Consider the following 15,901-nt stretch of genomic DNA (forward strand, 5'->3'; position numbering starts at 1 on the left):
CGAGCAACATTAGCGCTGCGATCGCGAGGCAGGGTCGAAGTATACATACCGTTCCAGGTGGGCACATGAATATCGAATCATAACACACTGCGAAGCATTCATGGTCACCCGAGACTTTGATAGCGTCGGAGACTTTGATAGCGTCGGAGACAACTCCCATCGAATTATCACCCTGCGCGGCTGAATCGCTTCTTTTGTGTGGAGTAGAGAGGCCAGCATCATGGCCACGTGCAGAGATGGAGATGTCGGCTGGCAGCGCGGCAGCAGTGGCCAGGAACCAAGCGAGTATGGAGCTGTGCATGATGTAGTAAACTGGATGGAATAGTTGCAGTGAGTGTGGGCCGAATGGGTGTTCTTTGATGTCTTGAGAGCCGTAGACCATGCTGCAGGCGTGGTCTTCATATGTCTTTAGTCGGTTGCGCGTCACAGCAATCATTTGAGAAATTTCCTTGTTGTATGTGTCGGACATGCAGCCTGTATGCCGCGGGAAGGCTGCGCTAACATCGATGCACATGTGCATGATACTGCCTTCACTATGGCCGTAGATCTTGTGTTTAAAGTACTAGCACGGCACGAGCTGCCGGCTTGGGCTAAGTGTGTTGCAGTGCCGCGTGATGAAGCAATTGGATCAAATCATTTGGTAGCTTCGCCTGCTTGAGTGCTACAGTGTGCTTGTTGTGCACACGGCACGTGTCATGATACAATCACATTGTGCGCCAGTTTTGACACTTCAATGTGACTCTGCAACACGCAAGGTCTTGGAAGCAGGCAGTGAGTGCTCCAGACGCCTCTCGGTACGAAGCGGCGAGAGCTGCAATATGACGGCGAAGCTAGAATGGAGGTCGCTGGACAGGATCCTATCACGATGTAAAGTGCATGCTCACGACTTCGGCCGCCAGTCATCTTGAGATGTCGGTCTGTCATTCGCCGGTCGGTTGTCGAAGGTATCACGGAAGATATACCACATGATACGATCACGCTGGTACTGGCCTCCTGATTTCCAGTAGTGCAAGCCGTTGGGATTGGAGGTATCACCTACGTGGTATCAGCACAGCAAACATGTAATGGAGCAACCAGCGATACTCACATGTGTTGACAATGAATTTCAGACGATCTTTGCAAGTTTCAATGCCTGACGACGAGGAGAAATCGAAGGCATCGCATTTCAGAGCGTCGTTCCATCCCGCCATTACGTACACTGGGTCGTTGCGGTTGTCGTTGTAGTGCCAGTATGTGTTCGGTGCGACCTTGCTAGGCTCGAACTTGGTCTTCCGGTCAGCTTGTTGCTGGCAGAACGCATCGGCAGCCTGGTTCATCGTCTCGAGCGAGTCATAGTGATTTGGATTACCCATGTCCGTATACTGTCGACATGTCAGGTCATCTGTTGAATCGGTCTTTCCATCGTTGAAGCGGAAGGAGGCTGTGCCGCAGGCAAGGTCCCGAGAGCCGGATGCCGCGAACGTGTGGCTGTCATAGCTACATGTCGTAGAGCCAAGGAAAGCTCCGAAAATGTCATCGCATGAAGTCGTGCAACTGGTAGCCTTTGGTTTCCACTCGAAGGTGAACTGGTACCCAGGGTATGGACCACGGGTACCAGCTTCGGTTGGTGTGATTGCGCTGCCCGCTTCTTTCGAAAGATTCACATTCTTGCAGAAAGCAGTGTTGAGCCTGTCATGTTAGCAGATGTTCCAGCATTTTCTGTTGGTATGTCTTACTTCTTGAAGTCAGCGCTCTCTAAATTCACTCGCTTGTCTGTAGCACATCTAAGCTCCCCAGGCTGTCCTTGTTCAGTGCGATCAAAGCTCCCTGTGATCAATGATTTGATGATCTTCTGAGCAGTGTCCCAGTCTTGTCTAGTGCCTTTCTGTGAGAAGACTTGCGCCTTCTCCAAGCATGTACAGCCTTTCGTGGCTTCCTGCTCAACGTCAGCAACGTCTCGTGGAATACTCCATCGCAGTACGCTCAACTGCTGGCAGGAGCCATGCAAGCCTTGACAATCTACATCGATGCAAAGGGAAGCATCCGCGATGTCCGTAGCACATTTCTCATCGTTATACTCATCCTCGCTCCCTGGGTCTTCTGACACAAGCGAGTTATCTATAGCAAGCTGCTCAAGCTCGGCAACGTGGTCGATACAGATGCCATAAGCTGCAGCAAATACATAGCTGGCCACTGTCTTGGTGATCTCAATAGCGGCACCAGCGAACTCCGGAACTTTAGTGGCAGCGGCCTGCACAGACTCCAGAGCTTCCTGAATCGCAGCATCTGCACATGAGTCAGTGTGCGTAACGCTCAGACGTGCTGACAGAAGAGTTTAGTACCTCGATAGTGAACGAGCTGCTGTGGGATCCCTTGAAGATCAAATCCGTTCAGCAACTGATGTGGCGCTGCATTGGGCAGAACCCAGATCGCGACATTGGTAAAAAGGTACAGATCGGGCCCTTTGCCACGGAGACGCAGGCGGCCCCTGCGACCAGCACTTGAGCACTGGCCGCTCTGGTTGATAAGCTGCTTCAAGAGGTCAGCAGCTTGAGGTGGCAGCGACAGCAGCAGGTCCTCTTTGTGGTGTCCCTGTGCATCAGCAGCTAGAGTCGTTACAGTGGCCGGTGTTGGCGCTGGTGTCGGAACAGTGGTAGGTGTTACTGTGATCAATGCGCCGGGGGAAGTCTCGAAAACTATTGAGGTTGCTGTCTGTGATTGCAGCTGCGACACGTTCGAAGCAGGGATGTGGTAATGAGTGTCCAACGTCTGCTGGCCTTTACTTTGCTCCAGTCGCTGCTGTACCAACAGAGCAATTAGAGCAGGGATGGCAGACGAAAGGACTGCGATGGCAAAGCCAGGAGATCGAGACACCAATGCCTGGCGTATGTTGACCTTCTCTGCCAATGCATCTACACAGCCCTTGTCAAATGTCTTGGCACAGGTACCCGCCAGAGGTCCGGCCAGTGCATCGCGGAGACCAGGTCCCAGAAAGACATCGACACCCTGAGCTGTAACACCTTTCCTGAGGTCTGTTGGAGTTATGACTAGTTCACTGCCAGTCGGAACCGCCGTCTCTGCCTTCATCACGTCAGCATTCATAGGTTATCACTTCTTTCGTGTGCTTACTGGCGCTACCGCATAGTTGGAAGGTGGGCCCAGGGTAACTGTTGGTACAGTACCAAGCACTATGGTGGGAAAGAATAGGACGGTACACGCAAGTCCAAGTACCATGGTGAAGATATCGCTGCGATGTGTTCGGATCTACCTCTCCAACGACGTATGGAGAGTACAACCATATATACCCGTGAGATCGCCGGCTGAACATGGTTCATATTGTGGCTGTACTGGCATAGGTGCAACTAGGCGCCCGCGTGGTACCATTGGCAGGTTTTCCGGTGGCGGCTGTTGACTGCGATCCATCCCCAGTGCCGTGTCAGTAGGATTCCGTCGAATAACGTTCTTCGACATGGCTTTGGTTGGACCGTGGTCAGCGTATATCCCATCTACGATGTTGTGCCACTGGGCGGCTCGATGCTTAGAGGCATAGGACTGGCTGAATCTCACTCTCCGTCTGCCTGCCGTGTGCTGCACTGCCCCTAAAACAGGACGGTAAAAGATGTTGGCTCCTAACGGTGTTGCGCTGGCCCATTTGGCTTATCGTCGCTTGGTCTTTGAGGATGAAACTGCGAGCATGCACGGGTGCGGCGTAGTGAGGAAAGCGCGTAATTGAGCAAGCATACTTCCTGCTCTGGATGTCTAGAAGTGTGCGATCCATCGAGCATGAGGAGCGGTATTGTCCAGCTGTTATTGCAACCTCTTCTTCATCGCGTCATGTTGCTTGCGCTTCCTTGGCAGCGAAAGATCGCGGCGCCTTCCGCGACTGGACAGGAAAGAAGCTCGATTACGATGCCGGGGACGAGCTGATAATTCATATCGATGATCACCGTGTCGACACCACGATGGCAGTGTGCGAAGGATGCATGGAGATGAAGTTCGAATTGTGCTGAGGCTAGAACCTAGCGCGAAAGACCCTTGCTCCTTCTTGGCGGCGCTTGGTCGAAGTGTATAGTTCTATCGAAAGAACTACCGTCCGCGAACAACACAATCCGCGCTCTTGACTGCTCGTCCTCCGAAAGATGATCATTAAGCGCTACAGATCTCTACACGCGCCAGCTCCATGCATTGCCGCCCCATCCCTCTACGCCCCTTCGATCAGACGCATACTCTGCGACTATTGTTTACAACCTGCACCCACGATGGTTGTGATCGTTGGCATGACTTTCGCGTGGGTGGCACAGTCATCGTGAAGACATGACAGAAGTATATCATCCCGAAGCTGTTCTGTAGAATCGCCACGCATACATTCAGCGTACAACTTGCAGCCATGACACCATTCTCCTTACTTCCTTTGCTTGCACTTCTTTGGCATCTGCCACAAGCACAATCATACAGTATCAACCCAGCTTCTTGCAAGGGCCCTCAGCTCAAGCTCCTGGAGAAGGCCCTGGCGGCATCATTTAAGATGACCAGATCTGCAGTGGCTGCTCTGACGCCAACCTTTCGAGACGACAATGTTCGCCGTCTGTTCGAACTGTTGTACGGACCTGGGGTGAATCCAACTCCGTTGGCAGATACTCTCAATCGCATCTTGGCACTTCAAAACCGAAGGATGACCCCTGGGGGAACCAGCTATGCAGACGTTTGACGAGGTCGTGCGTCTCTACTGGCATCCGTTGAAGACCAAGTGTTGGTATTCCAGCAGGTGTTTTATTGCAATATGGATCGAATTAAGGAAAAGGTGGGGCCTGACGGAGTCAAAAGATGGACTGAATCAGGTGAGCGGGCTCGCCATTTATCGTTGCGTGTTATTCCGACTGCGTTGTCCCATCGCAGACACAAACACAGCCTACGACGGTAATGACGGCGACGCAATCACCAGCTGTAAGGCGGGCTCGGATTTCACTTGGGCAGAGACATGGGTTCCGCCCAATAAATTCGTAGAGGCGTATCCTCAGGACCGGTATCTACCGACTCCATCACAAATTACAGTGTGTCCTTGGTTCGTGGAATGGGCGGTCAACGAAGAGTACCAGGTAAGTTCAGCGTCCGCGTCTTGGCTTTACTCCGCTGACCGTTGGCTATACATTTGAAGACGTCTCATGGAAGTCGATTGCGGCCAAGGTCTTAATCCCAGCGCTCTCGCAGCTCGAAATCAAGTATCCACTGACCGAAATCGATGCCCTGAATCTTCTCGACAAAGTGATCTTACACGAGCTGGCCCACACCAGACGTGCGGGAGAGCTGAACGATGTAAGACATGCTACCACCCTATGTCGCATGTGTCGCTTACTCCAGCTGCAGGTTAAGATTCAGTCAGGACCTCTTTGGTCCGGGGTCGCCTATGGTTGGAATGCTGCTATAGACCTGGCCAAGCAAATCAGACCACAAAAGGAGTCAGCAATGAATAACGCTGACTCGCTTGCTTTATTTGCTAGTGGTGAGACTTACCGCGGACCAAAGCTTCGAAGACTAGCTGACCCCCAGGGCCACAGGCGTGAGGCTGCTCGATGAACAACCACCTCTGTACGTCAAAGACGATGGCACTGTAGCCAAAGATAACCCGAGGGCTCGAAGAGCTCTAGCGAGACGTAGCGCACAGCGGACCACACCTGCAGCGTTCGAAGGATTCCTTGACAAAATCAAGTCATCGCGGATGAACGCTCGTAAATAGCGTCCAGGTCTTGAAGCTGATGTTCCTGCCTTGGCGTGTTATGTACATCAAATTGCTGCTTCACGCCTGCGTTTGTAATATAGATTCATCTTGAATTCAAAGCTTCAAGATATGGCTGCATGCTACCATCTGAATCGAATTCTCAGTGGTGAGTAAATCGTTCGATTACAATACATTGGTCCCTCTAGACAATAGCTCATGCTTAGACGAGTTTACGGCTGCGGTCTACCCGTTAGTCGTCAGATGAATCAGGATAGTATCCTATGCCAGGGCGATGGCGCTGGATCAGGCGATATGGTGTAGATCCTAGCTTTGCACGGAGCTCATCAGGGACGGTCTGTGCCAGAGTGACCGAGAAGTCCATGGCTCGAACAGCCTGTAGTGGCTGCAGAAGGGTGGTGATAGTTTCGTCATCGGCGCGCTCTCTGTCGCTCGGAATTTGCGACCAAACTGCCAAGGTTATGTCCAGCGTCTCTGGATGGTGGAATGCCGCGAGTACCTCGCACGCTGCCAGCCACTTGGTTGAGTTGTCCGGTGGGAAGGTCCTCGATGGCAGAACACCACGAAGTATGATGGGACACTGGAGGACTGTGCTGAATCGTATGCTTCGGATATGCTGGCAGTGATCTGGAGTGATCACTTGTGGCAGGCGTACCAAACTCTCGCTTTGGCGCATGTCGAATGTGTTCGCAGTGTAGAGTATCTTCAAGGTTTCGAGGTATCTGGGACCTACTTAGCATTCTTCCTGGAGCCACTGTGGTCCAGCTCACATCAGTTTGCAGGTCAATTCAATGACCTTATCTTGCGGCTTTCGCGAGGCTCCCATATGGAGTAAATGTCCTGGTCGCGATCCTCCTTTCGCCATACAGAGCTCCAGCACACATGTCGAAGGGGGACTTTCGATAGATCGCTTTCGTGACATCGGCAATGTCTCAGTGTGCCATCCACTGGCTCCAGATGCAGGATGTCATTGGCGTTTTCACGGCCGATTGCGTGCTCCCAGATCAGCAGCCTCAGCCCCACGGGAATTCGAAGCATCAACTGTGATTGTGCCTGCGAGCATGTCGTTGACCCAATTTGCCCGTCTGCGATGGAGGCAGAAAGTCGATTTCGAGGCTGTGAAAGTGGACACAAAGGCGTTTCCGAGGAATGTTTGCTTTCGAATGTCTTGGGCATGGGCCTGAGACCAGCCAAGAAGTGGTTGATGCCCAGGTGGCCGGTGATTGCAGTTCTTACATTCATGCTGTACACGATGTCAGAGATCAGACGTCAGACAGCAAAGAAACCACGCGCAGGCAGAGACGGGTGTGCGCAGTATCTATGTGTTAGCATGACACGGCGCATCGTGAATGCTCCTCATTGGTCGAAAGGCACTTAAGCTTTCTGTGCAGTCGCGGACGCGCACCCTGCATGAGGCATCGTCAGTACTGCTCTGGCTACCAGGCACGTGCCAGGTCAGATATTGATTGTGACCCTCGATGATCATTGATGTCTTTGGTACAATTCCCAGGGCTGCGGCGAAAACTCAGCGATCAGCACCAAGCCACTCGGGGACCGCCCTCCCGCCATGGTAGCAGATCGGAGAAACTCTACGCCATAGACTGAAGTGCAATGCCTCGTGTCGCTAGTTGGGAAAGGATTCAAACTCGCGGAGCCCGCATGTTCGCCCTGACCCTTGCAAGTAGCTCTTCTCGTGTCGCTGTGCTGCCTGCCATGAGGTTTCTCTGTGGCGATTATAAGCATCCCGAGGATGGACGATGCCCGCACTACCGCGATACCTACAGCGTTGAGCCATCGCTTCATCTCAGTCTCGGTCCAGGCCTCAGGTTCTCCCTTTGGGTCCTCTTCTTTCGGGAACATATCACCACCCCAGATGCTCCATGCCGTAGCAGCGGCAACGAGGCCCGTGAAGCCTAGGAATAGGTTCTGCCCAGAAGTCAATATGCATACCTTGATGCCATGATACTTGAAATGTATCGCGGGTCCATTGTCGATTCAAATCGCTCACCTTCGAATTCAATGCTCGATCGAGTGGCGTAGGCATTTCCGCGGGGGCTGTGAGAGTGACGGTATGTTTCAGGTCTTGTGATGAGGTTGTACTCTGCAGTCGGATCCAGATGAAATGTGTGATTCTGTAAGTGATGGAACGAAGATGAATGATGATGCCAGTTGTGCTTTCTACATATGTACTTCGATGTTGCCTGGCATGTGAAGTGTGGCGGCGGACAGCTGCGCGTCAAACACGCTAGTGCACGTGGCGTCTGGGGTGCATCAAGTCGTATCCCTGAACAGGTGAATTGACAGGTTGCACCTAGATGGTCCATTCTGGACACATTTCCTTCAGAACACTCGTTGGGACAGCGTTATGCTGGCATGAACGCGAACAGAGATCCTTTTGGCCTACGACGAACTTCTCCGGCAGCACAATTTCTCCGCTCAGGCATTTCGACAGTCAGCGAGGGAGCCGCTCAAGCGAGCCAACGAGCCGTCGCAGCTGCCACCGAAACGTTCGAGAAGAGCCGGAACGCGTTTGCGCATACCTTGCCGAATGACGGTCCATCAAGGAGGAGCAACATGAGCACATACAGCCTGCCCAATGGGGCAGTGTCGCACAACGTCGATGCATACCACTCGTCTGGCCGTTCGCGATTCCACCACAGCGGCGATTCGACGGAGGAGACGGTCAGCGAAAGAGTCACGAACATATTCACCGGACCGAGTAAAGATGCGTTGCCGATGTATAAAGACAAGCCGGCGCACTACCGGGGTCCAGGTGGCAGCAGGTCACGAATACCCCAATGGGCAAGGAGAAAGAGAGTGGCTGCGCCAGTGCTCATACTTCTTGCTATTCTGAGCTGGTGGTTCGGCATACTTAGTCCGTTGTCGTGGTTCTCAGCTCCAGAGAACAATCTGCCAAGAAAAGAGAGGGCAGAGGAAGCAGTCAAGGGCAAGCCGGGTTGGTTCGGTTCGGGCAAGGACGTGATAGATTGGCCAAGCAGGGCCGAGCGAGTAAAGAATGTGTTCAAGATATCGTATGCAGGCTACGAGAAATATGGCTGGGGTAGGTGCCGAGTACGTCCTTGTTGATGAGAGGGTAGAACCCGGGCTGACAGCAAGCAGGCTACGATGAGTATCATCCTGTGAGCCACAGTGGGAAATTCATGACGCCGAATGGCCTTGGATGGATTATTGTTGATGCTCTGGATACCATGATGATCATGAATCTCACGACGGAATTGACGCATGCTCGGCAATGGGTGAACTCGAACCTTACATACGACCAGGATCATGACGTGAACACTTTCGAAACCACGATCCGAATGCTGGGAGGTCTCCTGTCAGCCCACTACTTGAGCACTAAGTTTCCCGGGCAGTATGCGCCCGTGAATGACGGTCTCAGCGACGATATGTATGTCGAGAAGGCTACCGATCTAGCCGATCGGCTGCTGGGTGCGTACGAGACACAGTCAGGCGTGCCGCTAGCAAGCGTCAATCTACGCACAATGCAAGGCATCCCATCTCATGCAGACGGTGGTGCGTCATCGACAGCAGAAGCAACAAGTCTTCAGCTCGAGATGAAGTATCTGGCTAAGCTAACGGGTGAGGCGCACTATTGGGAGAAGGCTGAAAGAGTCATGAAAGTGGTCGACGACCAACAGCCTACGGATGGTCTTGTGCCAATCTTCATCTACGCTGATCAAGGCACATTCCGTGGTGACAACATTCGTCTTGGTAGCAGAGGCGACAGCTATTATGAGTATCTCATCAAGCAGCATCTGCAGACCTCAGAGCCGGTGTATGAAGCCATGTGGAACGAAAGCTTGGCCGGTGTAAAGAAGCATCTGATCACCTACAGCCATCCAAACAACTTTACTGTCCTTGCCGAGCGCCCGAACGGTCTGACCAAAGACATTGATCCGAAGATGGATCATTTGGTCTGCTTCTTGCCAGGAACGATTGCTCTTGCGACTACTGGAGGGCAATCGATTGCTGAGGCGAAGAAGCAGTCAAATTGGTCAAAGCAGCAGGAGGAGGACATGAACCTGGCTCGCGAGCTCACCAGGACGTGCATGGGAATGTATCAGACCGAGACCGGCCTTGCGCCAGAGATTGCGCACTTTCACATCCACGACCCGCCGCTCATGTATGAAGACTACAAGCCGTTTGAGAAGCCACAGAGTCCAAACTACTGGACGAGGTGTAAGAACAATCTTTGCACCGAGGTGGTGAAATCTACCGAGAAGGACTTTGTGTTCAAGGCCCAGGACAACCATAATCTACAGCGACCTGAGACTGTCGAGAGTTTATTCTACATGTGGCGGATCACGGGCGATGAGACGTACCGCAACTGGGGATGGCAAATGTTCCAGGCGTTCGTCAAGCACACTGCTGTCGACGATGGCGAGGGCTTCTCGTCGATTTCGGACGTCAGGCAAATTCCAGTCCATTTCCGTGACAACATGGAATCATTCTGGCTGGTAAGTGCCTCATACTGGTTGTCTTTCGAGTATACACTAACACCATACACAGGCTGAGACGTTGAAATACTTCTACCTCCTCTTCTCAGACGAGGCAATTCTACCTCTGACAGACGTCGTCTTCAACACAGAAGCACATCCATTCCCACGCTTCGAGATGGGCAAGCTCTTCAAGACCGGCTGGCAGCGAAGAAAGGATGGCGCGGCATCTGCGAGCCAGGAGGCTAAGCCTGACAACCACGGTGGCGAGATGAAGATTCAGACGATTCTGGTCACTCATACAGTAGAGCAGGAGGTCGCGACCAAGATTGCCCTTGGCGATAACCAAACGCCGGCACCAGCTGGAGGTGAGGTGGCCGGCGCGAACGCTCTCGTTAATGAAGCGGCTGCGCCTTGAAGTCTTGGTCGAAAGCATTTGTAGCAATAGCATGTATGAATAGCGGCTTGTGACAGGACTTGATGCGTGTAGGTGCAAGGCGACATAATAGGTCTTTTCCCGACCCAATCTAGCTAATCACTGTTGACAAATTGCGACCATCATCGTGAAAGGGAAGGCGCCACGGCTTAGAACTAGTCAGATGCCTAGCGTCAACGCGACTTCACGCGACTCTGTGCATTCAATGTCCTCTTCTTTCTGGGTCTCATGGAACATTCCCCCACGACACCGACCAGCAGTATGCTCCGTATCTGATACATGACGCAAAAGGTGACAGAATCTCAGTCGGGCCGGCCAGGAGTTCTGTTGTCCCTCTGAAATCGACAAGGATGTTATGCTTGACCACAGGCAATTGGAGATATGGCTACCACTTCCCAGCGACGCAAACGATATTGCAGTTTTACGCACTGCGATCTATAGTCTCTACTGCCTGACTGGCAGCAGGCTATCGGTGGACTAGCGAGGAAGACGAAATCTCCAAGAAAGCTCGATCCGAGGGCACTGATGTTGGTCAGATCAATTCCCAACTTCCAGGTCGAACATACAATTCTGTTAAATATAGAATCTCCAGATCGTCTAGGCAGGAGGACCTCAGACAACAGCGCAAGAATATGTTTACACGCGATGAAGATACTCGGCTGCTTAGTGCGAGGACAAAAGAATCGTCCTGGATCAAGATTGCAAGGCTCTTCGAAGGACGAACTCCTACCGATTTGCTGCGCTTCAATTCGGCGACCTTGAACGGCTTCGTTCGCTGCTCGAAGCGCCTTTTAGCAGGTGGTTCTTACTTTGCTCTTAAGGGTGATGGGGGCAACTGTTCCGTCAGCAGCCCGTGCTCTGGCAATGCGCTGTTGCTTCGCTCTTGAAAGCGCAATCATCATAGCCTGGAATGATGAGGGCGGTGGATGCTGAGCCATGGAAAGAACTGGGTGGCTCACCAACACCAGATGTTATATATGATCGAGCAACTTGTGTGCTCTTTCTATCACCACCTGGCACATTGTGGCATACCACAATATATCCTCTATCACCCATGCCCGGTGGCGCTTCGCCGTTCATCGGATACCCATCTATCTTTACAATGTTGTACACATTCATCTATACACTCATCACCATCTCTTGTCCCATCCCTCACGGCACCTTCTCCGCCTCCTCCAACAACTCTTCCACTTTGAACCCTTCATCCCCTCCACTAAACTGCTCCATCAGCTTCCGCCTCCTCTCTTTATTCTCCCTCGCCGCCTCGCTCTGCGCCTCAAAACCATAGAACTTCTGCAAATTCATCAACAGAAACTTGCCCTCATCCACACTGATCCCGCGATTCTCCATCACTCGTCCCTCGAGCAATACCACGCCCTTCTCTTCCGCCAAATCCAGATGATGCGTTATCGTCGTGTGCGGCTGCGCATATTCTCCTCGTAGCTTGAACTCTGCTAGATGTGTGAAGAGGACGGTCGCGGTCGTTTCTGATGGGAAAGTCCATTGCAGGAAGTGGATCTCGGCGCCTTGGCCCTCGCGGGGAAGGGGCAGGATGAATTGGGGGTGTTTGCGGGCTGTTTGAATTATGCGTTGGAAAGTGGAGGTGTTGAGGACGGCGCAGAGGGATTGGGCGTCGCGGACGTGGCGGAGGCGCCAGATTGTTTCGATCTCTTTTTGGGGTAGTTGGGCGGTCTTCTCGACGTCGATGAAGGATGACAGGGTCTTGACGGGAGTGTCGCTCTTGGGCGCCTTGGAGGGTTGTTGTTGTGGTGTCGGGGGTGGGGGTGGTTGGAAGGGGATTGTTTCGGAGGCGTTTTGGGGTGAGGGGGGTTGTTGTTCGCTGAGGGGTGCGTTGACGCCTGGGACTATTGTTTCTTTGCGCAGTTGTTGGATCTTATCGGCGTATGCAGTCCGTAGTTCTTCGGCGTCCTTCAAGCCTTTTTCCTTTGCCTTCTGGTCCAATTTCTCCTTGTATCGATCTTGGATGTGCTTGGGATTCTGGTGTGCTGCGTAGAATCGCACATCGTGGACTTGCGCCCATCGTCGCTGATAGCATTTGATGGGCGTTTGTGATCGCGCGGCGCACCGCCGGAAGAGCAATGCCGATGAGTTCATGGCGGTGATGTCGAGGATGGAAGATGAAGCTGCGAGACATGACCGAAGACGATATGCTCGACACATGGGTCGTCACCGATAGGCCGGAACCTAGATCGAATGCGGTATAGTCCTTCAACTCTATCTCCATAAAACTGGGGTGCCATAGCGAGCTGTAACCAGATACCGAGGCCCATCGTCCTGTGCGGCGGCTGTGCCGTGGGCCGCAGTATCCTTGCCGGATTGCAGACTGCTCTTCTTCTGCCTTCGCATTGAGACCCCAAAATCTGCCATTGGATGTCCATTGACCGAAACGATGCCTTCTTCCTCGACCTACCCACCTCTTGACATCCCCAATGTCGGACTATGGGACTTCATGTTTGAGAGGAAGAACAGAGACTTTCCAGACGATAAGGGTATGTATAGCCTGTGCTACCTGGAAATGCATTGCTGATCTTGAGCAGTCATTTACGTCGACCCATACACGAACCGCTCCTACACCTACGCCGAAACAAAGCAGACAGCGACCGACTTTGGCAAGGGATTGAAAGGCTTTTGGGATTGGCAGAAGGGCGATGTGCTAGCACTCTATACACCAAATTGCATCGACACACCAGCCATCACATGGGGAGTACATTTCGCTGGAGGCATTGTCTCGCCTGCCAACCCGGGATATACAGAAGATGAGCTGGCATATCAGCTGAAGGACAGTGGTGCAAAAGCTCTCTTGACGCAGCTGCCGCAGCTCGATATCGCAGTAAGAGCGGCGAAGAAGGCCGGCATACCAGATGACCGCATTGCATTGGTCGGCGACGAGAGACATCCGAGCGGCAAGTACAAGCACTTCACCAATGTGCGAAACATCTCCGGCACCCAGCGGTTCCGCCGAGCCAAGGTCAACCCAGACACGGACCTTGCATTCCTCGTATACTCATCTGGCACAACTGGTCTGCCCAAGGGCGTCATGCTGAGCCATCGCAACATCGTTGCCAACACGCTGCAGATCACAACCGGAGAGGCGCCTCTGACATGGCAGAAGGACTCCGTCCTGGCATTCTTACCGTTTTTCCACATCTACGGCTTGACTTGCTTGATTCACCAATCCTTCTACCGTGGCCTCAAGTGTGTTGTCATGCCCAAGTTCGACCTCGAGAAATGGTGCAAGATCGTCCAAGACCACAAGATTACAATGTCATACGTTGTTCCTCCCGTTGTCCTCGGTCTGACAAAGCACCCACTCGTCGACAAATTCGACCTCTCTTCCCTCCGCATGATGAACTCTGGCGCCGCTCCTCTGACCAAAGACCTCGTAGAAGCAACCTACAAACGCATCAAAGTCCCCATCAAGCAAGGCTACGGTCTCTCAGAAACCAGTCCGACCACACACACCCAGCTCTGGGAAGACTGGCAGACCACGATTGGCAGTGTGGGAATTCTCCTGCCTGGTATGACGGCGAAGTATATGTCCCCAGAAGAGAAGGAACTACCACAAGGCGAAGTCGGCGAGCTCTGGCTTCACGGTCCTAACGTCTTCAAGGGCTACCTAAACAACCCCGAAGGCACCAAGAACGCTCTCACAGAAGACGGCTACTTCAAGACCGGCGACGTCGGCTACCAAGATAAGAATGGAAACTTCTACATCACAGATCGTGTCAAGGAGCTCATCAAATACAAAGGATTCCAGGTTCCACCTGCAGAACTCGAAGGCTACCTCGCCGCGCACGATAAGATCGATGATGTAGCAGTTCTCGGTGTGTTCAAAGAGGAGCTGGCTACGGAAGTGCCTTTGGCATATGTCGTGCCCAAGGCAGGCGTCGAGCCAGGACCAAAGTTAGAGAAGGAGATTGTGGACTGGATTGCCAAGAAGGTGGCGAATCACAAAAAGCTTCGAGGTGGAGTGAAGTTCACGAATGAGATCCCGAAGAGTGCGGCAGGGAAGATTTTGAGGCGGATGCTGAAGGTGAAGCACCAGGAGGAGGAAGTGAAGGCGTTGGCGCCGCCAAAGGCGAAGTTGTAAGATTTACGATCGATGAGGATACATGTCGTGAAGATACACGTAAAATTTATGAGCTTTCTCACGCCACCATCAGAGGATTGACAAAAAGAACAACCACCTTCGTCAGAATGACACCTTCATTTACGAGCAGTTGAACAGAAGTCATTTTGGCTTGCCACCAGTTGCGATAGAGAGTGAAGTGTAGAACCAGCACGATTGACTGCTCCATTCCGCCGAAGGTGGTTGTCAACGGGCTACATATCCAAGCAGTATATAAATGCTGCACGGCCGGTTGGCAACGTAAAAGCAAAATTGGACTTCTCTAATCTGCGCAGTCACAGGCTAGTCGCGGCTCTGAGATCGTGAGATGTCTGCTCAGTCCGTATGCTGAGATACTCACAGCACAGGCTGGAAACAATGCTGACGATCAGGGTTTCATTCGCGGAGGTAAAAGACGTGTCCAGATCGCTGCAATGACAGCTAACGACATAGTGTATTGTTGGCTAACAGTTACTGGTGGAGAGGCAGCCGTCGTCGAGGAATGGGGGGCGCAGCTGGAAGTAAATATGCCCTAATTGACCCTACAGGACACGTTCCCCACATCTCTGATGTCCTGGCATACTTGTAGCCATACGTCTAGCTGTCGAAGTGGTCAGATATGCTAAATTTTGTCTGATCTTGAAGCAAAAAGAACAACGAGCCACGCAGACATGGCACCGCCAACGCTTTCACACCGCACGTAGCCTTCTTGTACGTGCGATGGCGAAATGCGTGAGCTTTCTAGCGTTAGAGGCAGCAGATTGCCGCTTCTTCCACTCAGCCACATTGACGAGACTCGTTGTCGAAGGCGCATGCGACTGGATGGTACATATACCTTAATGGGTGCTGTTGTCGAGTGAGCTCGCGAATAGGAAAGGTTCACGAGCATACGTGATGATGAAGCACAGGTAAAGGTGCTGCTGCATATGTATGTGGAAGAGTATTGGTTCACACTTTTCGGGGTGCATTGAGCTCCTTGATCATACCTTACCCAACAGATCTCAATGGCTAGTTTAATTCATTGGTCTAGCCGTACTGTCTATGCGTGATGTAAGGAAACACTTCCTCAGGCTGTGGGCTGCAAGCATGTGATGCCAAGACTTTGGAGCTCTTTTTGCCACCACCGGACGTCATGATATCTGTTCCAGCCCTTGCCACAGAGATAG

At 52.5% G+C, this 15,901-nt stretch overlaps 7 protein-coding genes across 7 annotated transcripts; 3 read left to right on the forward strand and 4 right to left on the reverse strand.

The window, feature by feature from the left end:
* Nucleotides 1–880: 880 nt before the first annotated feature.
* On the reverse strand, nt 881–3,213 carry CLAFUR5_12348 (uncharacterized protein; the record flags this gene model as incomplete). Its single annotated transcript, XM_047911496.1, has 5 exons — nt 881–1,035; nt 1,088–1,668; nt 1,716–2,265; nt 2,322–3,060; nt 3,109–3,213. The coding sequence occupies 5 exons, from the start codon at nt 3,211–3,213 to the stop codon at nt 881–883; spliced, it is 2,130 nt and encodes a 709-aa protein (XP_047767427.1).
* Nucleotides 3,214–4,366: 1,153 nt separating this feature from the next.
* On the forward strand, nt 4,367–5,713 carry CLAFUR5_12349 (uncharacterized protein; the record flags this gene model as incomplete). The annotated part of the gene is made up of 5 exons (XM_047911497.1): nt 4,367–4,681; nt 4,745–4,817; nt 4,876–5,075; nt 5,149–5,479; nt 5,535–5,713. The coding sequence occupies 5 exons, from the start codon at nt 4,367–4,369 to the stop codon at nt 5,711–5,713; spliced, it is 1,098 nt and encodes a 365-aa protein (XP_047767429.1).
* Nucleotides 5,714–5,945: 232 nt separating this feature from the next.
* Nucleotides 5,946–6,635, reverse strand: CLAFUR5_12350 (uncharacterized protein; the record flags this gene model as incomplete). The annotated part of the gene is made up of 2 exons (XM_047911498.1): nt 5,946–6,435; nt 6,484–6,635. 2 exons carry the CDS (start codon nt 6,633–6,635, stop codon nt 5,946–5,948), a joined length of 642 nt encoding a protein of 213 aa, XP_047767207.1.
* A 718-nt stretch (nt 6,636–7,353) lies between these two features.
* Nucleotides 7,354–7,757, reverse strand: CLAFUR5_12351 (uncharacterized protein; the record flags this gene model as incomplete). Its single annotated transcript, XM_047911499.1, has 3 exons — nt 7,354–7,437; nt 7,496–7,639; nt 7,722–7,757. 3 exons carry the CDS (start codon nt 7,755–7,757, stop codon nt 7,354–7,356), a joined length of 264 nt encoding a protein of 87 aa, XP_047767206.1.
* A 329-nt stretch (nt 7,758–8,086) lies between these two features.
* Nucleotides 8,087–10,588, forward strand: CLAFUR5_12352 (Mannosyl-oligosaccharide 1,2-alpha-mannosidase; the record flags this gene model as incomplete). The annotated part of the gene is made up of 3 exons (XM_047911500.1): nt 8,087–8,774; nt 8,834–10,191; nt 10,244–10,588. 3 exons carry the CDS (start codon nt 8,087–8,089, stop codon nt 10,586–10,588), a joined length of 2,391 nt encoding a protein of 796 aa, XP_047767561.1.
* Nucleotides 10,589–11,758: 1,170 nt separating this feature from the next.
* On the reverse strand, nt 11,759–12,721 carry CLAFUR5_12353 (uncharacterized protein; the record flags this gene model as incomplete). The annotated part of the gene is made up of 1 exon (XM_047911501.1): nt 11,759–12,721. One exon carries the CDS (start codon nt 12,719–12,721, stop codon nt 11,759–11,761), a length of 963 nt encoding a protein of 320 aa, XP_047767560.1.
* Nucleotides 12,722–13,016: 295 nt separating this feature from the next.
* On the forward strand, nt 13,017–14,717 carry CLAFUR5_12354 (putative 4-coumarate--CoA ligase 1; the record flags this gene model as incomplete). Its single annotated transcript, XM_047911502.1, has 2 exons — nt 13,017–13,116; nt 13,165–14,717. The coding sequence occupies 2 exons, from the start codon at nt 13,017–13,019 to the stop codon at nt 14,715–14,717; spliced, it is 1,653 nt and encodes a 550-aa protein (XP_047767563.1).
* Between the last annotated feature and the right edge of the window lie 1,184 nt (nt 14,718–15,901).

Source organism: Fulvia fulva, chromosome 10, assembly GCF_020509005.1.
Source record: "Fulvia fulva chromosome 10, complete sequence".
Classification (NCBI taxonomy): Eukaryota; Fungi; Ascomycota; class Dothideomycetes; order Mycosphaerellales; family Mycosphaerellaceae; genus Fulvia; species Fulvia fulva.